The sequence below is a fragment of the Oreochromis niloticus genome, linkage group LG6 (assembly GCF_001858045.2).
Source record: "Oreochromis niloticus isolate F11D_XX linkage group LG6, O_niloticus_UMD_NMBU, whole genome shotgun sequence".
NCBI lineage: Eukaryota > Metazoa > Chordata > Actinopteri > Cichliformes > Cichlidae > Oreochromis > Oreochromis niloticus.
In genome coordinates, this window is record NC_031971.2 from 25,718,849 (window position 1) to 25,745,079 (window position 26,231).

General features: G+C 38.1%; 2 protein-coding genes and 1 long non-coding RNA gene across 4 annotated transcripts in view; 1 reads left to right on the forward strand and 2 right to left on the reverse strand.

Annotated features, from left to right (window-relative positions):
• septin9b (septin 9b) overlaps nucleotides 1-13,580 on the reverse strand; it is a 72,000-nt gene extending 58,420 nt beyond the window's left edge. The window contains exon 1 of one of the 2 annotated variants that reach the window (XM_005469971.4): nucleotides 13,350-13,580. In XM_005469971.4, coding sequence (XP_005470028.1) covers nucleotides 13,350-13,371 — 22 coding nt within the window. In that variant the 5' untranslated portion in view covers nucleotides 13,372-13,580. Of the gene's footprint in view, nucleotides 1-13,343 lie in introns of both variants that reach the window. The other variant, XM_005469969.4, reaches the window with a different exon arrangement.
• LOC109202423 (uncharacterized) lies at nucleotides 5,521-21,910 on the forward strand. The gene is made up of 3 exons (XR_002062344.2): nucleotides 5,521-5,612; nucleotides 19,712-19,765; nucleotides 21,873-21,910. It is a non-coding gene; the product is annotated as an uncharacterized LOC109202423 (long non-coding RNA).
• Nucleotides 17,851-25,185, reverse strand: LOC109202422 (sodium channel subunit beta-3-like). Its single transcript, XM_019359803.1, has 7 exons — nucleotides 25,099-25,185; nucleotides 23,703-23,836; nucleotides 20,504-20,677; nucleotides 19,931-20,263; nucleotides 18,931-18,987; nucleotides 18,482-18,585; nucleotides 17,851-18,199 (listed from the first exon to the last, which is right to left on the reverse strand). Exons 3-7 carry the CDS (start codon nucleotides 20,553-20,555, stop codon nucleotides 18,062-18,064), a joined length of 684 nt encoding a protein of 227 aa, XP_019215348.1. The 5' UTR covers nucleotides 20,556-20,677; nucleotides 23,703-23,836; nucleotides 25,099-25,185; the 3' UTR covers nucleotides 17,851-18,061.
• Nucleotides 25,186-26,231: the final 1,046 nt, after the last annotated feature.

Here is a 26,231-nt window from a genome sequence, read left to right on the forward strand (position 1 = left end):
TGGATCACTGTGATGCTGAAAAATGAAGCTGTTTTCAGTCCCAAGCTTTCCTGATGGTACTGCATGGTAGATCAAAATCTGATGGTAACTTTATGTTTTCACAAGTCCATCAATTTTGACAAGATCTCAATGCAGAACCCAACCGTGACAGAGCCTTCACCATGTTTACTTCCACTGAGATCATTTCGGATGAGTCAGATATATTTCTCGGGTCCTGTCAGGTCATTACAACAAATAACAATATAAAAGTAAAGAAAGAACTACAGTGACAATCAGTATAGTAAGAAAGGGCCCGAAGATGTAAGTAAAATGGGTTATGAATAAATACAACACTGGTTCATCTGTTGAGTTAGATGCCTTTTTATGCTTAGAGGATTTTTAGGTGAGCGTTAAGTGGCTGACCTAACAAAACACACATTTCTCTGAAAATGGTCAAGGACTTGTCTGAAAGTGAGTGAAAAAGCAGCCAATGTCCACAGAAAAACATTCATAAAACCTTGAGAATTATTGCAGAAGACAACTTTAAAAAAAAATTACAGCTAGGTCTGGCTCCTTTTGTCTGGCGCCTTTGCGCAGTACTGTATTTCCTGTAATGATGAGAAGGTTTTTTCTATTTGGAGTGCCCTTTTACCAGAGGACTTTCATCTTCAGTCTTTTGTGGCCAAATGTTTGTTTTGCTTTGTCTGTGTTTCAAATTTCAGGGCTTGTAAGGGAAAGATTATTCACATTATTTCACATTTTTTAACACGCTTTTCCACATGAAATGAACACAAATGGTAGAGGGTGGATCATCCTGACCAAAACAGGAAGCGCCACTAACATACAAAGAAATACACAGCTTCCACTCTTCTGTAGTCCCGGGGGCCATCATTTGACATCTGCAAAAGGGAGGTGAGTAGCAGAGCAGAAGAAACAGATTAGGGATATTCAAGTGTAGGTGCGATGTGAGAATTTAAGTAGCTTTAGCTCCAGGGAGGCTCTGTGGCTAATTGCAATAATTAAAGTTTTAATAATACCTAAAATAAAAACAATAATTTTATATATTTTTAACAAGATTAATAAAACAAAATAACTATTTTAAAAGTAAAAACACATGGATTATAGAAGTTTACACAAAATATCCTAAGTGCACAAAGGGCTTTAAATACAAACACCTGGCAGAAGATTCTGGTAAAATCTTAGGGTTAGGGGTTAGTCTCATAAGTTGGTTGTAATTAAGATTTCTAAACATCCATATGCATTTATACATTGCAATGTTTTTACCTTGGAAAGTCTGCCTCAGATCAGCCACTTTTTCAAGGGCTGAGAACAATTACCCCAGCTCTGAATTCCACCCGTCTGGTGAGTTTAGATGATGATAAAATTCTGATGGAGGAGACCTTTTAAACCCCAAATCGGAATAAAAACACAGACAAATTGTGAGTGACCGTCTTGGCGCAAGCAGGAAGTCAATGTTGTGACAAAAGTGTGCGTTTAAAAATAGAGATATGTCTGTTTTGGCCACTGGCTCTTTCTGCCCCACGATGATTTTCCAGACTTACAAAGCTGCAGTTAATCACAAGGTCAGAAAAAAAAACCCCCCACACCAAACACACAACATGTGCTTATGCATTCGTTGACTCACTCACATATAACACAACAGAAATGTAGTTTTTGATGCTGTAAAATGTGTTTAAATGCCGCGTTTTGCATTAAGAGCTACTTTTGTTTTCTTGTGTTTTTGGATGGAGGCAAATGGCAGTTATGCCCCAGAACCATCTTTCTTGCACTCTCTCCCTGTTGTATATGTCTCACTCTTCTTCTCTGATTTATGTGTGCAGGTATCTATAAGTACACAGGACTGTGCACATTTACATGGAAACACCCTTTAAATGGTGCTGATGATGTGGATGCAGGAGCTAAGGTTAGGAAAGATAAAATTAATATAACTTCAGGATAAATAGACATTGCATGACTTCGTTTACTTATTTAACCTGAAAGTGAAAACAAAGATAAAAAGCCCCAAAATAACATTTCAGATATTTTATCATTTTATTTATGAGTTTAATTACCATTTCTTTCCCTAATAATCTCACATAACCTAGTTTGGGGAAGTGTTGCTGGAAGATGACTCGCAGCAGTGCTTTGGATCTTTATTTAAAGTGACACTGACCTTTCAGCTTTATTTATTTAAATGTGCTTTTCCTGCTTGAATGTAAATTACAAGTTAAAAGAGGGAGATTATTAGCTTCAAACAGCTCATAAAAATGGGTTTAACTGTGTTAGTTTTGAGAGAATTCATGTTCCCAGTGAATAAACATGACATTTATGGCCTCGTTTCTCTTACATATGCCTTCTGTTTAGCTATACATAGTAAACTGGCCTTGGTCCTAGAAAGAATCTCTTTTGTATAGCAAAAACCAAACATTTTAGATGTATGTGACAGACTAAAAGACTTTATTTTGGGTGCTGCAAAACAAAATTTGTGAGTAGTTTATGGGAAATTTGTTTCTTTGAGCTTGTAAAAGACATAAATCAGACAGTTTTGGGGAACAGACAGAGACAGACAGAGGCCTCCCTCATTCATACCTTTCAACACTTCTCCATCATTGAAACCTGCTGGAGAGATACCCTCCTATCACACACACACACACACAATCAGCCTCTATTATCCGTATGTGCCTCTGTTATGAATTTAAGTGATTTCATTGACTTAAATACACAAACACTATACTCGGCCTATAATTTCACCCAATGAGGCCGATGGTCATGAGACACAGAAGGGCACGTGCGCTCGTTCACTCATGTGCAACAAGCTCAACCCCCACACACCCTGCCCAGATGAACGCAACGTTATCACACATTGACTAAGAGTGGATGGAGAGCCTTGGGGTGCACATTAATGTAAGCCGTCACTGCATAGCCCGAGCTATGGGCAAAACGTGACTCAAACATGCTAAATTTAGTTATATAACAGCCGGGGAAAAAAGCTCGCCAGCATGTAAGCCAACACTAAAGGGATGCCTGCAGGGCAGCGATGCACAATGAGGGAGAAAGAAACAGTGAGTAGAAGATAAAAGATGAAATGAGAAGAGGAGGAGCGAGCAGGGGAAGCGGTGAAAGAGGCAAATTGAGGGGAAAGAGAGAGGAGAAAAGGTGAGAGCTGAAAGCTTCTTGTGTCTTCAGGAGTGAAAAACACCTTTTAGATGGATCTACACTCGGACTGCACACTCTACAGACAAAACTAAACTTGGCAAATTAAAACTGATTTATAGTTGAGTGTTTATTTTCAGCTAGTTATACAGCCACTGCCATGCAAGAGTTGCAAAAAGAAAATCTACCAACATTGTGCTTTCATGGGAAGATATTTTTACTGGGAGATGGGGGAGAACAGTTTAAAATGAAATGAATGATGGTTGGATTTAATTTGGCTGCTTGAGTTTCAGGGTCCTGGCATTGTGCAGTGTAACAAAAGTATGGTTTACAGGGACAGAACAAGAAAACCATTATGAATGTTCCTGCTAACACTTGTGCTACAAACTAAAGTGAATTATTACCTTTACATGTCACATATTTACTTTACATGTGATGATTATTAAAAGGCCAAATTATCCTATTTACATTTTGAATTTACTCGTGAGAGTGATGATGTTCGCACAGACGAGCCTTCCAGGCGAGATCGGCTTCAGACAAAGAATAACTGAGTCTGTCTTGAACTTGTTCGGTGTCTTTAGAGTCATGTAGGAGAAAACAAACTCAGCCCACAATAACCAGTCATCATGTTTGTGATCTTCATGTGTCGCTGTTGTGACCATGATGTTCTGTTACATTTAAGAGAAGGTGCACTTTAGCCAGAGCAAAGTTTATAAGTATGGACCTCTGCTGTTACACCTCATTTACACGTAAGAATAAATCTGGCTTCAAGTAAACAGACAAGCACCTGTCAAAACACAGGCAGACATACAGAAATACATTGCAATTTATACTGCACATTCACGCTGCAATGCAAACACATATATTCATATGTAATAACACAGACAGTGACATGCCTAACTGCACACACATACACACATGCACAGCTCGCTTTTCTCCAAACGTTCAGTATTCAAGAATCCCATCTGCACTCAGGAGATGGTGGAGAGCTAAAAAAAACAATAATAACAAAAAGTGATGTGGTGCTGTTAGCCACAGTCTGATGACCTCACCACAGAGCTATGCAGCGCTCATCTTCCCCCTGCTTCATCTCCACCATACACACAGTGAGACACAGAGAGAGAGAGAGAGAGAGAGAGAGAGAGAGAGAGAAAGGCGCTGTCCTCCTCATTTACGTCCCCTGCTGCTTCTGCTGCTCCAGCCTACACACACAACCTGGGGCATGTACAGGGAAGACACAACACTTCACATCACTCATCTACACAAGCCAAATTTAGAACTGGGCCCATGTGCTCAAACAAACCACGAGGAAATGCATTTTTGTAAACAGAAAAGAACTCAGACGCTACAGTACTGAACTGAAAATAACAGTCACTAAATCACAAAAAGCCCAGGAGCTATTCACACACACTTTAGACAGCGAGAGCTCATCGTTACAGCAATCTGGGAATTAGAAAAAAGAAAGAACGGGAGAAGATCTTATCCCAGGTTTCCAGATTGTAGACTCCCGGCCCAGCTGCACGGCCCTGCAGACAATCTACTGGGTGAAGTTTTTTTTTCTATTCAATGCATCAGATATGTTTGAAATAATACATGTCAGGTATGTATGGAAGCTGAACAACCCAGCCTGCTTCCCATTCATCATCATGCAGATTTTGAACTGCTGACCTGTTGGCTTAAGTGAATCAAGTCAGGCTGGATTCAATAAAAAGAATAAACGACTGTCTAAGTATTGTAAACTTTTCATTTATATGAACCTTATAAATCTCTGTGGGGAAACCCCCTTTGAGATTTCCATGTAGCCACTTCGACATTTGGGGTTGTTCAAAAGAAGGATTTACAAAATGTTAGTGCGAAAGACTGAAAACATGAGAAAAAATAGAGCGGCAACTAGAGGTCTCAAACCACGACTGAATCTGCAATACAAACACCTACGGTCTCCATTTCTCAGTCTGTATTCCTTGTCAAGAAATCAGCCACGAGAAACCGTAAACCGCCTTTTTAAAACATGCAAGTCACAATGTTTAGAGCTCCTGTAGGTAAAGAACTAAATTTGAGTTTATTTTGTGGTTATAATCCAATCATGATGGAGTCGTTAAATCTGTTATTGTTTTTATGCATGCTTCTGGCTATTTTCATCATATTAAAAAAATGCAAGAAGAATAAACAGGTCATAATTGACTTGGATGTAAAGAAATTTAACACAACAAATTTGACCTACGGTGATAAAAACAAATAAATCTCAGATGTGTTACTGATATGAGAACCACTATGGCTAGCTACATGGCCTCCACTCTTGTGAGTGTGCACAGCTCTGTGTGTTAAATTGGGAGTTTAAGATGGTTCTGCTTTTTCAACAAGCTCCCACTGCTCATTGTGCGACCGACACAATCACAGAATGAACAGCAAGGGAAACTATAGAAACAACACAAGAACAAACAGAAGAGAAACGGAGCAGTTCCCGATCTAATGACGATGCCGTAAGTCAGCAAACTCGCTATTAATCATGTCGTATTGCTAAGTATTTCCTGTTATTTAAACTGCTACCCTCTGTATTGGTGAGATTATACAAAGGAAAAGGCAACAGATTGTCCTGCAAAAGTGTTTGTAGATGCATTAGAGGCCACTGAAGGCAACAAAGTGGAACAGCCGTGGCATAAACCACTCACCGCCTGGAAGTAAGAGCAGCTCGCAGTCACACCAGCGGCACGGTGAGGCTGTGATTAAATATAGCAGTGCTGCAGGTATAATGTCTACCATGATCACCAGCTTACTGAAGCATGTTAGCGTGTTTATGAACCTGAACAGAACTTGTGGTGACGCTAAACACAAGTTCAAGGGGGTTCCAAGATTTAGTGGGATTCATCCCTTGAGTATCTCCGAGGTCTGTACATAATTTCAAAACAAGCCATCCAATAGCGCAAGACAGTTAAGGCTCCGCCCGAGAAGATGTTTCACAGCTCATAATATTAGCAGTCATAACAAAGTACAAAAAGCCTAGCCAAAGTAATTACTGATGTTGACTCAGCAGCTGGCACATCCCCGTTGAGATGCACTCAAGCAATCCTCTGTGAGAACCAGAAAAAGTCATGAAGTGAACCAATCCATGACACACACTTACACACAGCGAAACACGCTCACACAGTCCATCCAGCTAAATCCAGTTCACAGGAAAGCCCATTTCTTTAAGCTATAACTCACACAGGCTCCTCTCTCCCAGTTCTCTGACAATTTAAATCCCATTCTCAGGTCATTTGGACTGTTGGAGGCTGTAAAAGTGCTAGTAGTGCAGTCTGCATGTCTGTCCATCCCAGCATGGTTGTGGTAACACTGCTGGCTATTTCCTATTCACCATAAAGTAATCATTAGATGTGATAGTGGGCTGGCAGCAGTCTGCATAAAATGGGATATCCTAAAAGTTCTTGATCCCTTGCAGGAAATAAGGCGTCTGTTGCAGCAACTGATAAATATTTGGACACTAAGTAGATGCTGCAGACAGTAGCCGAAGCCGCTGTGCATCGTTATTAACCTTGCAGGACTTCTTTTTGTAAAAAGCTCATTTTTGAGTTCTGATTATCACAGAAGCCAGAACAAAAACAGCCTGAAATACTGACTTCCCAAATCCATATGAGATTTGTTAGACTCTAACAATAACAGCCTGTCAGCAATGCTACATTTGCTACAGTGTGTAATATACCTCACTGTGCATTATAAACTTACAGTCCACAGTGGTTAACTGCGCATTAGGTAAATGACTAAGGTAAGCTTAGACAGCACGGATGAGAGGAGCAAAGCTATGCGATTTGGCTGATTATCATAAGGCACAGAATCCTGCCGCATAAGCCCCAGGCCTCCTGCTTTCACCTCCATCTCTACAAATTAGCCTGAACTGATGGAGGGATAATGCTGGAAAGAAAAAGGAGGGAGAAAGAGAGGAGAGTTCCTGTGGTTCCCTGTGGCTTCAGACCTCTGTAATCAGCATGCCAAGCTCCTGATGTCTAAATCCACAACTCGGACCCAGACAGCACACACACATACTCATCACACACAGGCAAAGATACACATAGGCACATGCACACAGATGCACACAGAGCGAGTGCCTGACACATGAGCTCTGCGGTGTTCATGTGGAGATTGGCAAAGAAATACGTCCCAAATAAATGCAAGAAGACAGAGTTTCAATTACATAAGCTGTGTGTTGCACAGAGCCGAGGTTAAAGAGAATTCATTAACATTTTTCTGACTTTTCTAAAGAGATTCGGAAAAAAAGATTAGTGAGATTTTTAACAGACCCCAAGTCATGCTGGATTTTAGAGGCAGATACTGTTACACTGTGACTTTGGGATAAGAGTGACTTCAGTTATTATTAAATTACTGTGACCCAGATATGAGTGGGCCAAAAAAATTCACAAGTGGTCTGCAGTGGGAGAAAGACGTAATGGAGTTGCTGTTTTTAAACACATTTAACAATCTGTGCTGGAATTTCATTTTATTTAAGTATATAATCACAACAGTCACAAATAATACCTATAATAGTAGTAATGGCAGCTACAGTAGCAAGAAGTGATACAAGATCTTGAGCAAATTATTATGTTATCATTTTCACATAATAAAGGTAGAATTTATTGTCCATCCATTTTCCTCAGCTTATCCAGTTGATGGTCACAATCTAGCTGGAGCCTAATGTAGCTGTCATAGGGAAAAAAGTGGGGTACACACTGGACAGGTTGTCAGTGTGTTGCAGGGCAATACAACATTAGACACACAGTCATTCACACCTATGGCATACCATTAATCCGCCACACCAATTAGTTTAATTCAATGGATGTATTTAGACAATGGAAGGAAGCTGAAGTAACTCAATAGAAGCCATGCAGAGAAGGGAACAAAATACAAACATCACACAGAAAAGCCTCAAAAGTGTATTTATGTAGCACATTTCATCATATAAACTCAAGAAGATTAAAAACATAAAAACATGTGTAGGTTACCACGCCATAAAGCAGTGAACACAACATAATACAACAAAAGAATGGGACCTATTGTGTAAGCCTGGGTGAATAAAAAGGTTTGGAGTCTGTTTTTAAATATATATCCACAGTTATAATTGATAACTGCAACTGCATTCTGGTATTCTGCAGCTCAATAAATAAGATGACATGATTTCAACTTTATGTTCATGGAAACTGCATCTCAGTTTGATGTAGATAAAGATACTGGCCAAAAATGGATGATTGTTAGTGGTCATTGATCATCCTCCACAACTCATCATCCTTTCTGTCTTTTTACTTTGTGAAAGGGGTAAGGCTAATATTTTCACATGGATACCTTATATCACTGGAATTTTGTCTGATACCTCAGAGGAAACATTTTCTCACTGTAAAAAAAATTGTCCCTGTAATACACTAAGTAATAACCATGTAAAGGGACAGTGGATGCCCTCATTATGATCATCCCATGCTTTAACTAATGACATCTGCTTGTAACATCAGGTGTTTCTTTAATGAACATGCAGCAACATTTTTCACGACTGGCTGGCTGCTCATCATGATAAGCAGCAGTGACATGGCCTGTTTTCATCCTTATGTTACTCACGGGGGGCTTTGTTAAGCTGAAACGTCATCGTCCGCCTTCTCTATTTATAGCCAAACTCTGACACAGTGGCAAATGATGTCATACTTGCATGTGTGCGTCTGTGTCCATGCACTTAAGCGCAAGGGTATATGCAAGGGTATATCAGGTTGTTCATCAGCAACAAAGAGTGAGATCTGTTTTTAACATGTAGGCTATGCATTGTTGAGGAATGGCTCAGCTTTCCAGAGCTGACAGCTAACTTTATTCAGATGTGACTTATAGATATTAAGAGAGACAAAGTGAGATGTAAAACCTTAAGAGACAGAGCAAAATCAAATGACACTTCCTGCAGTAGGTGGGAACGTTTTAGGCTAATATCTGAGGGAAAAAGTCCAGACCTTTCAGTGAGTAAAACCTTGGCTGAGTAACTTCTATCTCAGAGCGCCACTATGGGATAAAAATGAGCTTTTGTACATGGCAGTCATGAAAGAAGACTGATAAAAGCAGTCAAACGCTCAAGCAAGGGTTTTAAAGTGATAAGGATTATATGAGCTGGAAAACTTGGCAGCCTGACTCTAAGGTAGTGAATTAAACAGACGCATAGCGATGAATACCAAAGTCTCCAAAGGCGGCCTTATTATCACAGGGAGAAGTAGTGAATGCAGTCCAGGCCAATATGTGACTCAGACTGAAGGGAATCTAGCTTAGCTGTCACTAAAGAGCCATTGTTAGGAAGAAATAAAGAGCTGCATTGACTTCCCTCATATGCTCTTTCTCTAGGGGACCTACTGGTGTGGTTTAGTGGGAGGCTGCATGATGTGGAATTTAAAGTGTGATGGATTTTTAAAGAAACCAGTTAGACACAATAGTACTACAGCCAATCGTCACAAAATTCATCTTTGCGGTTAGATCAGTAGGGCCACATCACCCTATGATCAAATATCCAACTAGTGTTTTTTGGTGTGAGTTGTCCAGTTTTTGGAGAGATTAAGTGTCTGCATTTCCTTTGATAATATGAAACCAGATGACATTTGTCATGCATTGCTAAAGCCAAAAAATAAAAAATATCTGAAAGGTGCAAAAGCATCCCTTCACAAATCATCTGTCCATCCATCCAATTCATTATTGTTATTATTTTTTTTACCCAGTTACTTAAAAAAATTCACAAACCTTAGAGCAAACCTGTTAACATAGGAACTATTTTCTCTTCTGAGCAACATCTATAAGCCAAGGGGAGCAAGCAGCTAGCTAGTGGTACAATCATACTAACAGTGGGTAAAGACCGTGATGTTGAAAATTTATTGTTACCATGTGCAAGTCACATGTTTAGATGACAGTCATTGAAAATTGTGTCACTATGAATCCCACTGTGATTGTTTGGAAACACGCTCCCTCTCCAACCTGACATGAAACCATGTAATAGACACGCCGGTCCACCGTGACTTCACACTTTGCTTCTCCATAGTGTGAAATGGACACACATGCAGGAGTTGGGTTACCAGCAGGGAGAGATAATATATTTAACACCAAGAAATCACTAGTGAGCAAAAAAGGTAAGAGGTACATTCCAGGGTCCTTCATCGCCAGAAACGATTAGGCTGTGCAGTTAATGTGTATTTAAATGTAAATGTGTTAATAATGTCTGTTTAAAATGCTTTCGCGTGATTATTTTTATATTAACTGTGCTGTTAAAGCTCATTAATCTTTAAATCCAGTCATAATGTCCCAAAATCCAACCTGTTCTCATGGATAGATGGAAGTTCCCCATTTTTTATCAATAGTTTTAGGTTGCTGACAAATAAAAAACAAAACTTTAGATTAATAACTGTTTGTCTGTACTGACTTAATAGAGGCTAATTATATTTACAGTAAGGTATTCTTATCAACGACAGTACTTCTGTTTTAAATTGTATTATGTACAAAATTTTTAAGGAAAATAACATTCTAACATGACAGTTACATTTAATAAACATTTGCTAAAAGTCTGACTGCTGGTACACAAATAGTCACATGAGAAGTATAGCATGTACTAACAAAAATCAGCTCACTCTACTGTATACTGTAGTGAGTGGGCCATGCCTCCCACTACATGTAATCCAGCAGGCTAAATCCTGGCCATCATCGGGCTGGTGCACTGCAGAGAAGTTGACTCATTAATAATTTCCCATTTTCTTATAATATTAGAAAAGGTAGGACTGTGTACTCAAAATAAAGCTGTGCCCATTGCAGTGTCCTTTGATATATCAACTTCAAAGCACTGCAGTAGAGATTTCGAGAGACAAAACAAAATTCCTATAAAAACATGTGTGCAATGTGAAATTAATTATCAGCTGCACATTTTTCAGTGTCCTGTATTTTGTCCACAAGTCGACATCTCCTGCTTCATTGCATTTTTCTGTGAAATCTTCTATTAAAGTCGAGCAAATACACACAACCAGCCCTCAGCAAAAATCCACCATTAAAAAAAAAAAGTCCACTCAAGCTTAGGCTGTTTTCAAAAAGCATGACAATATAGCACAGCTGACTGGGATCTCTCATGCGTAGGAAGAGCAAGAGAAAAAAGGTGGATAAAAAACAACAACAGTGCTTCTTTGACTCCGCTGGATCTCACTGTTCATTGAGGTTTACATTACATGAAACTACAGAACAACATGTGCACATCCAGTTCAACAAGCCCAACAGACTTTTAGTCTCACCGGACTTTAATAAATCAGAACAAGCTAACATAATCTTATATGTGACCTCACCAGGGACAACACAACAGTCCCACTTAGAGTATAAAATTCAGCATCAGGGACTGGGAAAATTAAAGAACCTTCCGACACTTCCTAAAAGGTTGCTCTTTCTGAAAGCATTGCCATTTCTCAGGCGTATTCATTGGGACTTTTTTAACCTTAGCTTTGAAGGTAGGTATAAAGTAATTAAGAAAAATGAAAGATTTTACACATCAATGGTCTGTTATCTTAGGCTGTTTGAACTAATGCACCAGATTATAGCTACACTCCAGAATACATCCGCACAACTTCACACATCTGCAGTCCTGGTAATGTTACACTTCAACTAAAACTTTGCAAAAAAGATATGCAAAAGGAGAAAGACCAAAAAACTTCCTGTTAAAGCATATTTATTAGGGGAAATGTATTTTTAATACTACTAATTGGGTTCTCACTCAGTTCAGCCATGAAATGCTCTAGCATGGGAGAAAATTTGACACCTTAAGGTCATGATGCTGCAAAAAATGCTGGAGTTACAAGCTTTGAGCTGAAAAGGGGTGAGTGTGGCTGCCAGGTCTTATGGGTTTTCTTTCTTCTAAAGGGAGAGCAGACTAGACACTCTAATGATCAAAGTGTATGGAGACCTTTGAGATAAAATGTTTGTGTTATTCACTCAGCAGTGATAATCCTCCTGGACTGTTTTCTCTGGTAAGTGTTTGAAAAAACACTGGACACTGTTTATTTCTGCCCGCCTCCTCAGTAGTCTCACCATATACTAAGCTAGTGGAACCACAAGCTGTTAAATATAACACAGTCATAGTAATCACTGAATGTGATTGCATAGTAATACTGTGTCAGTGCAGGTGTAGCCACGAATAGATCCATATGCACTTTTCCCACAACTTTATTCCCTAAACAGTCAAGCACTAATTTAAAAATATTTAAAGCTGTTAGGTGTCCATTTACTTTTGAGCCCTATGAAGTTGGAAGACTCCTCAAAGCATTTCTGTCCTTTTCCATGTAAACACGTCAAACACAAATAAAGTTTTGGCTATTGTTTTATTTCAATTTGCTTATTTTCAGAGCCTGATGCATTAAGTGTCCAAGCACTTACAGTGTGGACCCTGTCTCCTGTTTTCAACACAAGCCCCAACAGCATCAGCTTGTGCCACATATTTTTGTCTGTTTAATCTAGAGCATGTTATTTTTCCCCCCAGAGCCCATCCTGAGTTCCCAATGTTAAAGGAGAGTGAACACACAGATGGGGCTTGAGCAAGGCCAGAGACATGTTGTATAACACGCACAGACTATGTTGTGCCATGCACTTACAAGGCAGGGTCCCACATATAGGCTACACAAAACCATGTAATCTGACATCATGTGCAAGCAAACGTCAGAAATGATTGTTAACGCAGACGCACAGACGCACAGACAGCAACGAGTCCAGGAAGGCAGCTCAGCCTGAAGGGTCCATTGCATCCATTCAGAAGGTCAGACTGGAAAGGACAGATGATGCACATCAGACTGTAAAGGCCAGGAGACCCTGAGGTGCTCCCCTGAGTGTTGCTACCTCAGCCACAAAACAGATTGGCCCAGAACAACAGATGTGGTAAATCCCGAGTCAGAGTTACAGAAGTTGAAGAACTATAAAAAAGATAACCTGGATCTGTAGAATTTAAGATGTAAGACCTTTCCTTTTATCGGAAAAGAAAAAGTCAGAAAAGCTACAATTATCTAAGATATATCAGAAATGTACGTTTAAGTACTTGACTGCAGTATTACAATATCCAAAACTTTAAAAGTATATAATAAATCTTTTTTTTCAATCTGTGCCATTAATTACACACAAAAATCACCCTTGTAATTACTTTTTGAAGAGTTTAGTGCACGTGATATTCCAAAGGATGCTTTTTCGTGACTCACCTGTACCTGAATTTTGAGCTTTCTTCATGCTCTGCGTTTCCTGCTGGTGCACTTCAGGTATTCGTCAGTAAAAGCAGAGAAGCTGCAACTGTCGGTCGTCCTTCTCACCACGTCGACCAAAGAAATTGGAGTTGACTTTGTTGCCTCAGTTTCCCCGCACTTGTTCTTCTGCAGAAAGCTCTGAGTCACTGTGTGACTGCAGGCAGCGCTGATGCAGATATGCCGCTAAGCTCAATGATGTGCACTTTAGTGGGATGTTGAGATTCTCGAGACCGCAAGACCATGTTAAAAGAAATGTGAGCGCACGAGGGGGGCGGGTGGAGAGGTCCACTGACGCGCTTTTACGCACGTATCCAAAGAGGAGATAACAGGATCTATCCAGTGTTGGGCTGCTTACCCCAAGGGAAATTTGTTTACTTAGTCACACTGATATAAAATCTATGTGACAAACGCATCAGAGATATAAAGGAGTTCATCCAGAAGCTATTTTTCTTTGACGAAAAACAAATAAGCAAGCGGCTTCAGTGGTTGTTGTCAGGGTGGAAGTTTTAGCACCAAGGAAGCTAGTAGGCTGTGTCCGTTACAGGCTTATGTGATGCTTAGGCAATATTTCCCACATACTTCCCATTAGAAAGAAGAAAATGAACACATATCTTTCTGACATAACAAAACTCACATTTTCTTCTTTTTATGTAGAGTTAAACCAGTCTAAATGCAGTCATGTTTAAACGATCTCTCAGAAAGACACGATATACACTAAAATCAGCCATGGATATGAGAAGTATGTTGCAGTGCTGTAAAATGCTGCTCTCTTGTGGTTGGCTGTGTCACAGCTGGTGTTAGGACCACATTTGGAAATTAGGTCAACGCTTTTGATGCTGTATTCAAACGGACAGAAGAGTTTTTTTCAGTAATAGGTTTCATTTTTCATTTGAAACGGTGAGGGGGGAGTTTTGGTTGAACCACATAGTCAAACCCAATAAGCCTAAAAATAATTAAGCGTCTATTACAAGTAAAAGCAATGCGGACTAATTCTGAATACAATTTTAAGTAATAAAAGCATTTTATTAATACAAAATCCTGCAGTATAATGTTCTACCATGAAACTTGTAAGAATCTGGCAAGAGATTTACTTAAAACAAATGTACTTTATTCAAAGCTAGGTTAACACAAAACTATAAATCGGTGTGGAGCTCAGAAATATGCGTATGTGTGAGAGAGCGCGTGTGTGAGTGTTGCATGCTGTAAAAAGTATTTAGGCTGTCAGCTAATCAAAACGAGAACTAGAAAAGTATATATCAGATGTTGGAAATGAAAGACAGCATGAGCACATGGACCAGTTTTCATAGCCTGACAGACTGAGGTGAACTATGTCAACTGAGGAAACTCCCATGTTAGAAGAATGCACGTTGAAGTTGGACAGGAAGGCTCAAGGACACTGGAAAGAGCATCATAAATTTAATTTTTTTGTGGCAACAAAGACAACAAATGGAGATAAAAGAGTGAGATATGAAATATTTGAATTAAATAACACTTTTAGAAAAGATGTGAAAGAAATAGATTAGATAGAATTTACATTCCTTTGTTACATTGTACAGATGAAATAATCAGAATGATGCTTTATTACACATTAGCCTTCAGAAGTATTTGCCTCATAATCAGTTACAAATAGTTTGATAACCATGATGCTGTAGCAGTGTAGGTAAAAGATACTGTAGCTTAGTATTTTCTATAGGGTTTAAAGTCACTGCGTGTAAAAGTTTCAAAGCTAGATGGGAGTAAATATAGACTGTATCCCAAAATGGTCACAGTCAGCTGGGATGTTTTTTCTAATGTCTGTAAAAAAATAAATCAATAAAACAAATAGCACAAACTATATTTTAACTCTGAATAATATCAATACTCAGAATAAATAAAAAAAATATGTGTCAATTAAATATTTTGCAATATTTTATGTTTTTACTCTTGAGTCTCCTCAAAAACTTTTGCACTCTGGGTAGGCTGTCAGTCCACGTTTTACCTCAGCTGTCAATATGCCAGGGAAGAAACATCTATATCTATTTTCTCTGGAGGAGTCAGTGAAGCTAACTTTGGCTATGTCTTTCCTTAGCCTTTTCTTGGTGAAACATAGGTATATGTTAAATCCAAAGGTGCAGACATGACTAAAAACTTACCTCCATGGCATGCAAATGTCTACGAGACCCTTTCTCCTCTGGTTTTGGTGTACCACGTATACGGTTGGTCTTTGGCCACATATATAAAAGCAGAGCAACAATGTCCATCTCAGCTGCAAACCTATACCCATTCCTATCTTTTTTTAATGGATTAATTCTAATTAATCATGAGAATCCATTAATTTGACGGAAGATGTATTTACACACTAATCAGTGTATATTTTTGAGTACAATAGTCTATTTTCTATTAAATAAGCAAAAAAAAGAAAAAGAAAAAAGATTGTGTCTACCCTGTAAGTACAAAAAAGCTTTAAGTTACCACACTATATAAGTTACAGACAACTCCTTTATCTATATGCAGTACTTGTGCTTCATTCAAGGGCGTAGATTTGGTTTTGGCATTGGTGGGGACGGATGATTCAACCACCGAACCCTGCGCTGTTTCTTTTTTTTTTTTTCCTTTTTGTCTTTGCTTCTTCATTAAAAAAAGAAAAAAAGGGAGAAATATACTTGCTTACATATGCTATTCTACATGCTTTTAAACCATTTAAAATTACAATTCATAGTTTTATATGTGAATTATATAATGTTAAATTACTATTAAATAAATGACTGATTTTAGACTTTAGTTTACTTCAGCCATATTCCATATAAATCAGGTATCATACAAAAATAAAAAAAAAAGCTTCAAATAGAGTCATGACAATAAAAGAATATGACTTTAAGGACATTACTTCAGTTATAGTACACCAACATCTCTTACACATTAGCACTAAGGGAACACTGAATGACCTGGTGGGTTTTGTCCATAAAATCACTCATCTAAGATTACCACAAAGTAAAAGATCTCTCAGCAAAATTATGCAACCTTTTAGGCACTATTGCCCCGATCAAATCAGTGAGCTGGGACTTTTTATTCTAAACATGAACTACTGTTACAGCAACAGACATGGACTACTGGTGCCCCACACAACAACTCAATGTCCACTATGTGAAGGAGTCTATACTACTGTTTATACTATACTGTCTATACTATACTGTCGTGGTGGACATGGCAACACTTTTTTCATGGTTACATACAGTTTTAGACTGATGTGGGCCAAAGCCTAGCACATACCTGCCAACCTTGAGACCTCAGAATTAGGGAGACATTCAAAGGGTTTTTTTTTTTTTGTTTTTTTGTTTTTTTACAGTGTTTACTTATCGGAAAAAAATAAGTTAAATGTCACCGGCCTGTTCCGGGGGTGTCCAAATTCAGAGGCTGCGTCCAACTGAGGACCCGGCCTTTGCAGGCTAAGTGGGCCGGGTCCTCCGAAAGCCGGGTAGACCGGAAATGAGCGACCGTGAAATTCGGGGGTCTAGCCTTCATAATTACGTCACCTCTGCCGTCTGCTCCTTGCTGTCTAAATAAAATAAAATATAACCGGACGCTTGCGTAGATTCTCGACCATCTCACACTTCTGTTTAATCAGTTTTCTGTTTGACATTTATTCAGCTGTGTGAAAACCCCAGAGGAACCCTCCCGAGGGATTAATAAAGTTTTATTTAATCTAATCTAATAACTTTATTCTCAGCCAAACCGATTTACTCATGAACAAATAAAACACTGAAAAAGGCCAAACAATAACATGTTTAAGTTATTTGAAGTTTACACAGCTACATTCTCGCCTGAAAACATGTTAAAAGTTTATTTCGCGACCCAGAAAGAGTAATGAGAGTAATATTAATACTAAGTAGCTGCAGTAGCAGCTATTGTTGGAAACTGGAATTGGCTGGGCCAATCTAGGATATGGTTTTTCAATTTTGTTGTGGAAAATCGGGAGAAATTGGGGAGAATGGTGGCTCCGGGAGCTTTTCGGGAGGGGCACTGAAATTCGGGATTCTCCTGGAAAAATCGGGAGTGTTGGCATGTATGGCCTGGTATTGCCTGTAACGTTATTATGACGGACACATTTTATGAGTGAACTTGACTTTAAGTGACTTACAGGTTTCTTTGAAAAATACTTTCTTATATGCACGTTCTTCCTCTTTGCTACCGTCCTGTCCTCCTCGCAGCTCAGGTTTGCCGCTGCTAAAACTAAACAGAGCTCCCTGAAAGGCACAGCCAATCACATTGGCCATATTTGTCACATGAGGTAGGACTCCAGTAGAGAACGTAATTTAACTCTTTCTGCACCGCTGGGTGACTGACGCTGACAGATCGATTTTTTCTTTCTATCGGGTTTGTATTTCTTTACTCGCAGAGATCAAATTATTGGTGGGGACAATTCAATAATCGCTGGATATTGGTGGGGACATGTCCCCTCCGTCCATGCCAAATCGACGCCCTTGGCTTCATTATTCAAATATAGACCAATACTATACAATGAAATGTAACAGTGAAAATAATGCTGATCAGTACTAAGAATGATTTGAAATAATTCAAGTGGTTTCAATTAACCAGTGTTTAAAAAGTGTAAAAAGAAAACAAATGTTTGACATTTTGACCTGTGATTGAAATGACTTCATGAGACTTCAGTGAGCCAATAACATTTGACTGCATTGCTAATCAAACTCATAGGGACTTTCAGAAGAGTGCTCTGAGACAGGGGAGAGGTCACTCTTGGTCATGACTTCGTACACGTCACTGGATTCTTGCATCGAACGTCTTGGTCTTATTTTGCTGCTACGCTTTTGTTTCACCTGTTGGTAGTAAAACACCACAGAATAGTTATGTATGTGTGTGCAAACTTCTGCAGCTGCACTTCAAGATGCACACAGAGCAGTCAGCAGTTTTAGATGTTATCATGAAGTCAGGGCAAGAAGATTTACAATGATTACAGCAGTTCTATGCATTTGCGGTGATTCTGATGAATGTGAAAACTTACTGTATCTTCAGATATACAAAATAACCACTGCCGCACATGATAGCTTGCAGAGCATGACCTTACTTTAAAACCTTTAAGCAGACAGAACTGAACTCACCCTTTGAATGATCAATAGGATGAAGACTACGATTAACAGCATGCCGAGGACACAGATGCTGATGATGAACACCAAGATGTGCTGGTCATCTTGTCCAGGATATGCTGTAAAAAATATAGGAAAATTGGTTATTTGCTTATACAAGCTGTGGTATTTTAGTGCAGCTACACAAGAAATTTGCTGTAATTTTTTATTTTTAGTTTTTTTGTCACACGTCTTTAAATGTACTGTTTTTACTCTTTGCAATGCAATACAGAATTCTCTGAAACCCTGAAGAGAGGTCATCTAAAACTAAACTGTATGTATCATATAGACAACCAATAAAATAAAAGTAAGGGTGGACTATTTTATGTCAAATTAGAACCACAACTCCTGTATATTTTGCAGCCAACTGCAAAAAATCATAGAAATTTGGCTGTTTAAAACCAATAACGGTGTACTGAACTCACTCGTGGGATGTATCATAGGGGTAGTTTCACAGGAACAGTTCTCCACTACCTGTACCGCTGTGCAAAATGCAGGAAAATGTAAGTTACACCAAATGTCTCAAATCTTGCAGCTGTCCTAAAAATTTGTACACGACAATCTTTTGTACTTTTCCATCAATAAATTTTTTGCTTGTTAAATAACTCTCAGAAACCATAAAAAACCCAGAAAGAGAAGAACATTATAAATTATAAAAATACTGGTAGACTAGTGATATTTTCTTTTTCACATCATTTTAGAAACTGGAAGAAGTATTAAAACAATATGAAAGACAATAATAAAAGTAAGAGCCTTTTATTTACATATTTTGGCCCATTGGAGTTAAATTTTGGTTGTAAAGAAGTTGAGATCACATTCAAGTGTAATGTCGCCACTGCATAGGTTAGGTTACAGTAAGTTTTTATGATATTGCTTTTTCTTGGATATTTCTGCAATTTCTCATGTTCACAAAATTCAAGATGACAAAACATTGTCTGTTGAATATGCAAATCTATGCAATGTGGTGCATTTGGCCAGCTCTACAGAGATGCAAGTTACAGGATAAAAATAGAGAGTTTTTAAGAAGAAGAGAAAAAACCACACCTCTTACAAAAGCTATGTAGACTTTACACTTGACACTCTTTTCGACTGATTTTTTGTAGACGCTAGTGTAGGAACGAGAAACATCCACGGTCAGGAGCGTCGTGTCGTGGCTCAATGGATCTCCTTCTGTCTTAACTCTGTCTTTTTATTTTGATCACTTAGGGTTCGTCTGGAGCCCGAATAACCACATCCATGTGTAATGTCACCACTGTGTCGGTAAATATAAACCAACTTTCTATACTGTTGCTATTTCTTAATGTAAAAATCACCTCTTGAATATGTAACTGTGTACTGTACATTTGCAGTACACTGTGATTAGCACCTATTCAGTCTTTTAGTTGCTGGACAAGATTGTGGAGTTAAATAGAAGAAAACACTCACCTCTTACAAAAACCGTGTAGACTTTGCACTCAACACTTTTGTCTACTGATTCTGTGTAGACACAAGTGTAGACACCAGAATCATTCACAGTCAGATTGGTCATGGTGATGCTGTGGTTCATGGGAGCTCCGTTTGACTCAATCCTGCCTTTGTATCTCGATCGCACAGTAACTTTGCTGTTAACATGGTTGCTATAGAAATACACCTCATTTTGTTCAGTAAACCTATGATACAGATACATCCCAGCATATTGGCCATTGTTTTGGGGACATTCTTCTGAGGAACACTTCAAAGTAATGCTCTCACCAGGCTCTGTGATGAATATAGTGCTCTCTGTTATTAAAAAAAAGACAAAATATCTGATTAGTGGGTGTAAAAATATATAATATTATATAATATAATAAATATAATATAATATAATATAATATAATATAATATAATATATAAACATCAACATTAATAAGTCAGTATGGATAAAAATATCTTTGTCTGCTGTTTTTGCAAATATTGTTCCAAACAGTCTTGAACTATACCAACACAAGAAAATATTACAAGAAAAGTAAATGGACATACCTGAATAGCAATAATAACAAATTAATAATATGGCCAAACAAAGTCGTATCATCTCTGCAGCACTAACAGCATAAAGTCTCTGTTTCTCACACACTCCGCGTACTTACACACCAGTTCAGACAACAAGCAGTGTTTCCTGTATGGTTTTTGATGTAGATCAATGATGTGTGCATCCTGTGAGATGAAATCATTCATTACATTCACTCATTTAGACAGCGTGTAGCTTTGTGTAACACTCTGAAAATGTGTACGAATAGAACAATGGTTTACAAATGTATAAAGAACTCAAAAAAATAAGACACATAAATGTGCCAAGCATTAAAAAGCAAAAGAGGGGAACTCAGTTAATCAACAATAGTTTTAATTCATGCTATTACTACGAATCCCAAAGAGTAATAAAACTATTCATATAGTTTTATTCATTCATATAGGAATTATTTTCATGTATAAACCATGAATTCTGCCATAATGGAGCCAGAAGATACATTTACGTTTAGTTCCAGGATTGATACAAAGTACTGAATTCATCCTCCTTGTCTAACTCGAACACTAACTCATAAATATTGCTTTCCAGATTAAATGGTCATTTTAGCCACATGAATCCCTGGGATTTTATTCCTGGATTAAAGACTTATAAAAGCAGGAAACACGTGGTTAATACTAGTGCTCAAATATTTCGTATATTAAGTACATTAATTGATACATTAGTGAAAAACAGCAACATCCTTCTCACAGAGCTGATCTGAGATGGAGTTAAACCAAATCTAAACAGAGACATTTTAAAATCGAACATTTCTCTTTAATTTTTAACAGGCATAAACCAAAAAAGGAAATATAAACACACACATTTAGTTGTCCTTTTATACTTATATGTATATTTATACCTATATCTCTATATTTATCTATTTATGCTCATATTTATCTATCACTGTCTCTGTTTCTACACTCATTTATATGAGTGCTTATTAAGTTGTATATTTGCTGCCATGACAACTCTGCCCTCTTGTGGGCAAAGTGGAGAAAAAACTGAAGATCTAGTTTTACATGATCGCGCAAAAAAATCCATGCATTTTCAGTTTTCAGGCCCCTCTTCTGTGGAACCAGCTTCCAGTTTGGATTTGGGAGACAGACACTATCTCTACTTTTAAGATTAGGCTTAAAACTTTCCTTTTTGCTAAAGCATATAGTTAGGGCTGGACCAGGTGACCCTGAATCCTCCCCTTAGTTATGCTGCAATAGGTGTAGACTGCTGGGGAATTCCCATGATGCATTGAGTATTTCCTTTTCAGTCACCTTTCTCACTCACTGTGTGTTAATAGACCTCTCTGCTGAATCACACTTGTTATTAATCTCTGGCTCTCTTCCACAGCATGTCTTTCATCCTGTCTTCCTTCACCCCAACCGGTCACAGCAGATGGCCGCCCCTCCCTGAGCCTGGTTCTGCTGGAGGTTTCTTCTTGTTAAAAGGGAGTTTTTCCTTCCCACTGTCACCAGTGCTTGCTCATAGGGGGTCATTTGATTATTGGGTTTTTCTCTGTATGTATTATCGGATCTACCTTACAATATAAAGCACCTTGAGCCCACTGTTGTTGTGATTTGGTGCTTTATAAATAAAATTAAATTTAATTAAACTCTAATAAGCCCAAAATCTGAGTCTTCAGGTTTGTTGTGGTCTGAGATCTATGAAATCATCAGTAATGACCGTAACACCTAATATTAGAATGTTTTTTGTTTGTTTGTTGTTGTTTTTTAAATGTTGTATCAAGTTTTGGCAATCAGGGGACAAAGAAAATTGTCACAGTCTCGCTGTGACGGACTGTAAGATTGACGAGGTGGGCCCAAATGCAGACACGCAAAGAGACAAAACTTGACGTAACAGAAAGTGAGCTGTTTATTGAGGGCTGTCAAAAAACTACAAACAAAAGGGCAAGGGCAAAACTGAAACCTAAACCTAAATTGGGTGAACTAAAGCACAACTTGAAAGATCCTAACATGAACACAGATAATCTTGGACATGAATACCTGAGACGTGGGACATGCAAACCTACAAGCATAGCATGGAAAACAACAGATGACCCGACAAAGACTGAATGAGAAAACACAGACTAAATACACACAGGAGGCTAATGAGGGAAGTGGGTACACATGGGGAAGCAGCTTACACACATGAACATAACGACGTCACAGGGGAAACATAAAGTTAAACACACTGAACACAGGACCTCTTCAAAATAAAACAGGAAACATAATGAAAAGCAGACATGACTACACGAACTTGACGACAAAAGACATGCAGACATGAAACACATGAAGGGCAGGGAGACTTAACATAGGGTTGAAGATACAAGTGGAGTCTAATAACAAAGAACTGTAATGGGAACCTAGGCATAATAGAGATGAACTCAGAAAACCTAAATGACTTAAACACAGAAATAAACTAAAACTCAAAACGCTGGGTCAAAAGACCCAGGATCGTGACAAAATAATCATTATAATTACAATGCACCAAAAATTTTTAAATCAGGTATTTTTGTTTGTCCCCAAAGCAAAGGATTTGGGCTAGTGTCAGAGTCATCCCTGATTACTTAGTGATGACTAATTACAGAGAGTCTGAGCTCCCTCCTGGGGAGTACAGTAATTTCCAGTAAGAATAAGCATATTAAATAAATTGCTGTACTAATATAAAGATAAATGAGCTAATGTATAATTTCTGATAGGGGTGGAGGGCATACAACTTTTAGGTAGATACAAATTAAAGGATTATAAATCCTTTAATGTAGTCATCTCTCTGCACCATTCAAATATTTTCATGCACATGGAGTGAATTGATTGTTTAGCTGTTAAGCATGATAATGTTTGACATTTTGTCTCAGTTATTTTGATTGAAATTACTACATTGTTAAAACAACATCATCAACAACAAAAAGAAAATCCTTAAAGTAATATTTAACTGCACTGCGAAGGAAACCCATGGGGGCTTTGGGATGACTCCTCTGGAGCTGATGCAGGTTGCACACCAATGTTTGTATAATTTTGATTACATAATCAGTGGATTGCCCTGCAGCTACTCCATTGTTTCACCTGTCAATAGTAAAACAAGACTGTAGTGATTGTGTGTGTGTAGTATGACAGTTTGAATAGATTTCAAAACTATTTTTTCCAGAAAAGATTAATTTTAAGCAGAAGGACATGAGCTTACCCTCTGGACGATGAGTATGATGAATGTTATGACTAAGAGCATGTCGAGGACACCGGTACTGATGATTAACACCAGTAGTAGATAACGCTTTTTTGCTGTGGTGTGGAGCTCTTCTTGGTTTGTACATGCATTTCCTGTGCAAATATAGGAAGACATGGGTTATAACAAATTAGTTGTTTTCCTGTAATTACTCTATAACCCTGGGTTACATCTTTTATTATAATGTTGTAACAATATGCAATGCGCACTGAAGAACAACCCATCTAGCCCTAAAAAGGTTTCTATTCTCGTTGTATGTGTCATACAGATAGCTAGAAGGGTGTATACCATCCATCTCTATCTATGCCACCTGTGAAATTCTCTTTTTAGATCATTTTAAAAACTGTAAAAAGTAATAAAACAATAAAAGATTATGTTAACATGAAAAGTCCTACACCTACAGGGGTAGGTGTGCCACACTTGTGTTAATACAGTAACTTTTTATATGCTTTTTAATCAACAATGGGGTTTATAGACCCTAACCCATTCCAAATGGGATAATTACTGACTGTGTTGTGAGATTTAGGTTTAGGGTTATGAGAAGCTGACTTTCATGTAGATCAAATGACCACATTCGGGTGTAATATCATCACTGTGTAGGTAAGCGTAAAGGAAGTTTCTATGCTCTTCCTATTCTTAGACATTTCTGCACTTTTCACTTTCTTAGCTGAGGAAAAAGATAAGCATCATGTCTTGAAGATGGAAATGGGACTGTATGCATGCATACAGTACACTGCAATTAGCCAACTCTGAAGCATTGTGAATTACTCAACAAGATTGTGGAGTTTTTAACAAATAGAAGAACAAAACACACACCTCTCACAAAAACTCTGTAGACGTTGGAGTCAACGCTCCTGTCAAGCGATTCTTTGTAGACACAAGTGTAAACACCAGAATCATCCACGGTCAGATTAGTGATGGTGATGTGGTAATTCATGAAAGCTTCATTTACCCAAATTCTGACTTTGAGTCTTGGTCGCTCCACAATTTTGTTATTGAAGCACACTTCATTCTGTTCAGTAAAATTATGATACAGATACATCCCAGCATATCCATCATTGCTCAGGGCACTTCATTCTGTTGAACACTTCAAAGTGATGCTCTCACCAGGCTCTTTGACAATTTTAGTGCCCAGTGTTAAAAAAGAGTGTGTGTAATATAAGACACATACATTTGCATTAACAGTGACAACATTTTTATTTATTTTGGAAGCACTCAGAGAGTGATATATCCACAGTATCTGTATACAGACAGATAATGAAACTAAGAAAATGATCTGCTCTCAGTTGATCTCGATGCAGGCAAATCTAAACAATATTAACATATTAAAATATTTTTTAAAATTAAATGGACATACCTGAGCTGGAATAAGGAAAAATCATCTCCATGGTCCAAAACAGCAGCATCATCTCTGCAGCAATGACAGCATATGCTGACTTTTATCACGGTTTTTCAAACACTGTATGTACACATAGATAGGAGAGATGGTAAGCATTGTTTCCTGTATGGTTTGATATGGATTGGTGATATGTGCTCCTTGTGACCTATCATTACATTTGTTGTAACAAGCTTTACTGATTTGGATTGGCTTATAAAATGAAATGTAAAGACGTAAAAAAAGGCAGTGCAAAAGTGTAAATAACTCTGAGAAGACTCAAATATGTCACATGTTAAAAAGAAAAGAGGACCAACAATAGTTTTAAAGTAAAATCTGTTCATTGTATTCGGTTGTACTTTATAACACACATAACAATATGTAAGATTACCACAGCCGTGTTCCTACACTTAATTCCAGCATGCGGTTCCTCAGGAAAAGTGCTCTTACCACCTCAAAGATAAAAATATGGCCTAAACTGGCCTTTCATTAGGACTGCTTTGAGAGACTAAGTTTTTATATTTGGAACAACATGACCTGAAAGACGACACAACAAATGTCCTGGGGTACACTGAGTAAGTCAAGGACCCTGTCACGGTCAAGAAGTTCATCTGGGTTTATCCCAACCAGAAGCTGTGGACAATAAAATGAGTCATTTGTGTACTTAGACGAAGAAACACTACAGGACTGCTTCTTCATGATGGGCTCATCGGCACCCAGGAATCACTGAGCGAAGGCTGGAAAATTTGTAGCAGAAGAGAAGATAGAATAGAATAGAATAGAATAGAATAGAATTCAACTTTATTGTCATTGCACATGTCACAGGTACAGGGCAACGAAATGCAGTTTGCATCCATCCAGAAAGTGCTTTAGTCGTGATATAGATATATTACAATATAAATTAGCAATAATAGAGATGTGTAAGTATATTACAGAAATGGGTCTATTATGGTATGTTATAATGTACACAGTGTGAAGTATGTTATGAATATTCTATAAGTATGTACAGGCTGTAGTGAGTACAAGCTATGTACAGGCTATGAACAGGATATAAATATAAAACAAAAACTATACAGAAATCTGAGATATACAGTTATACAGAATGTGAACTATGT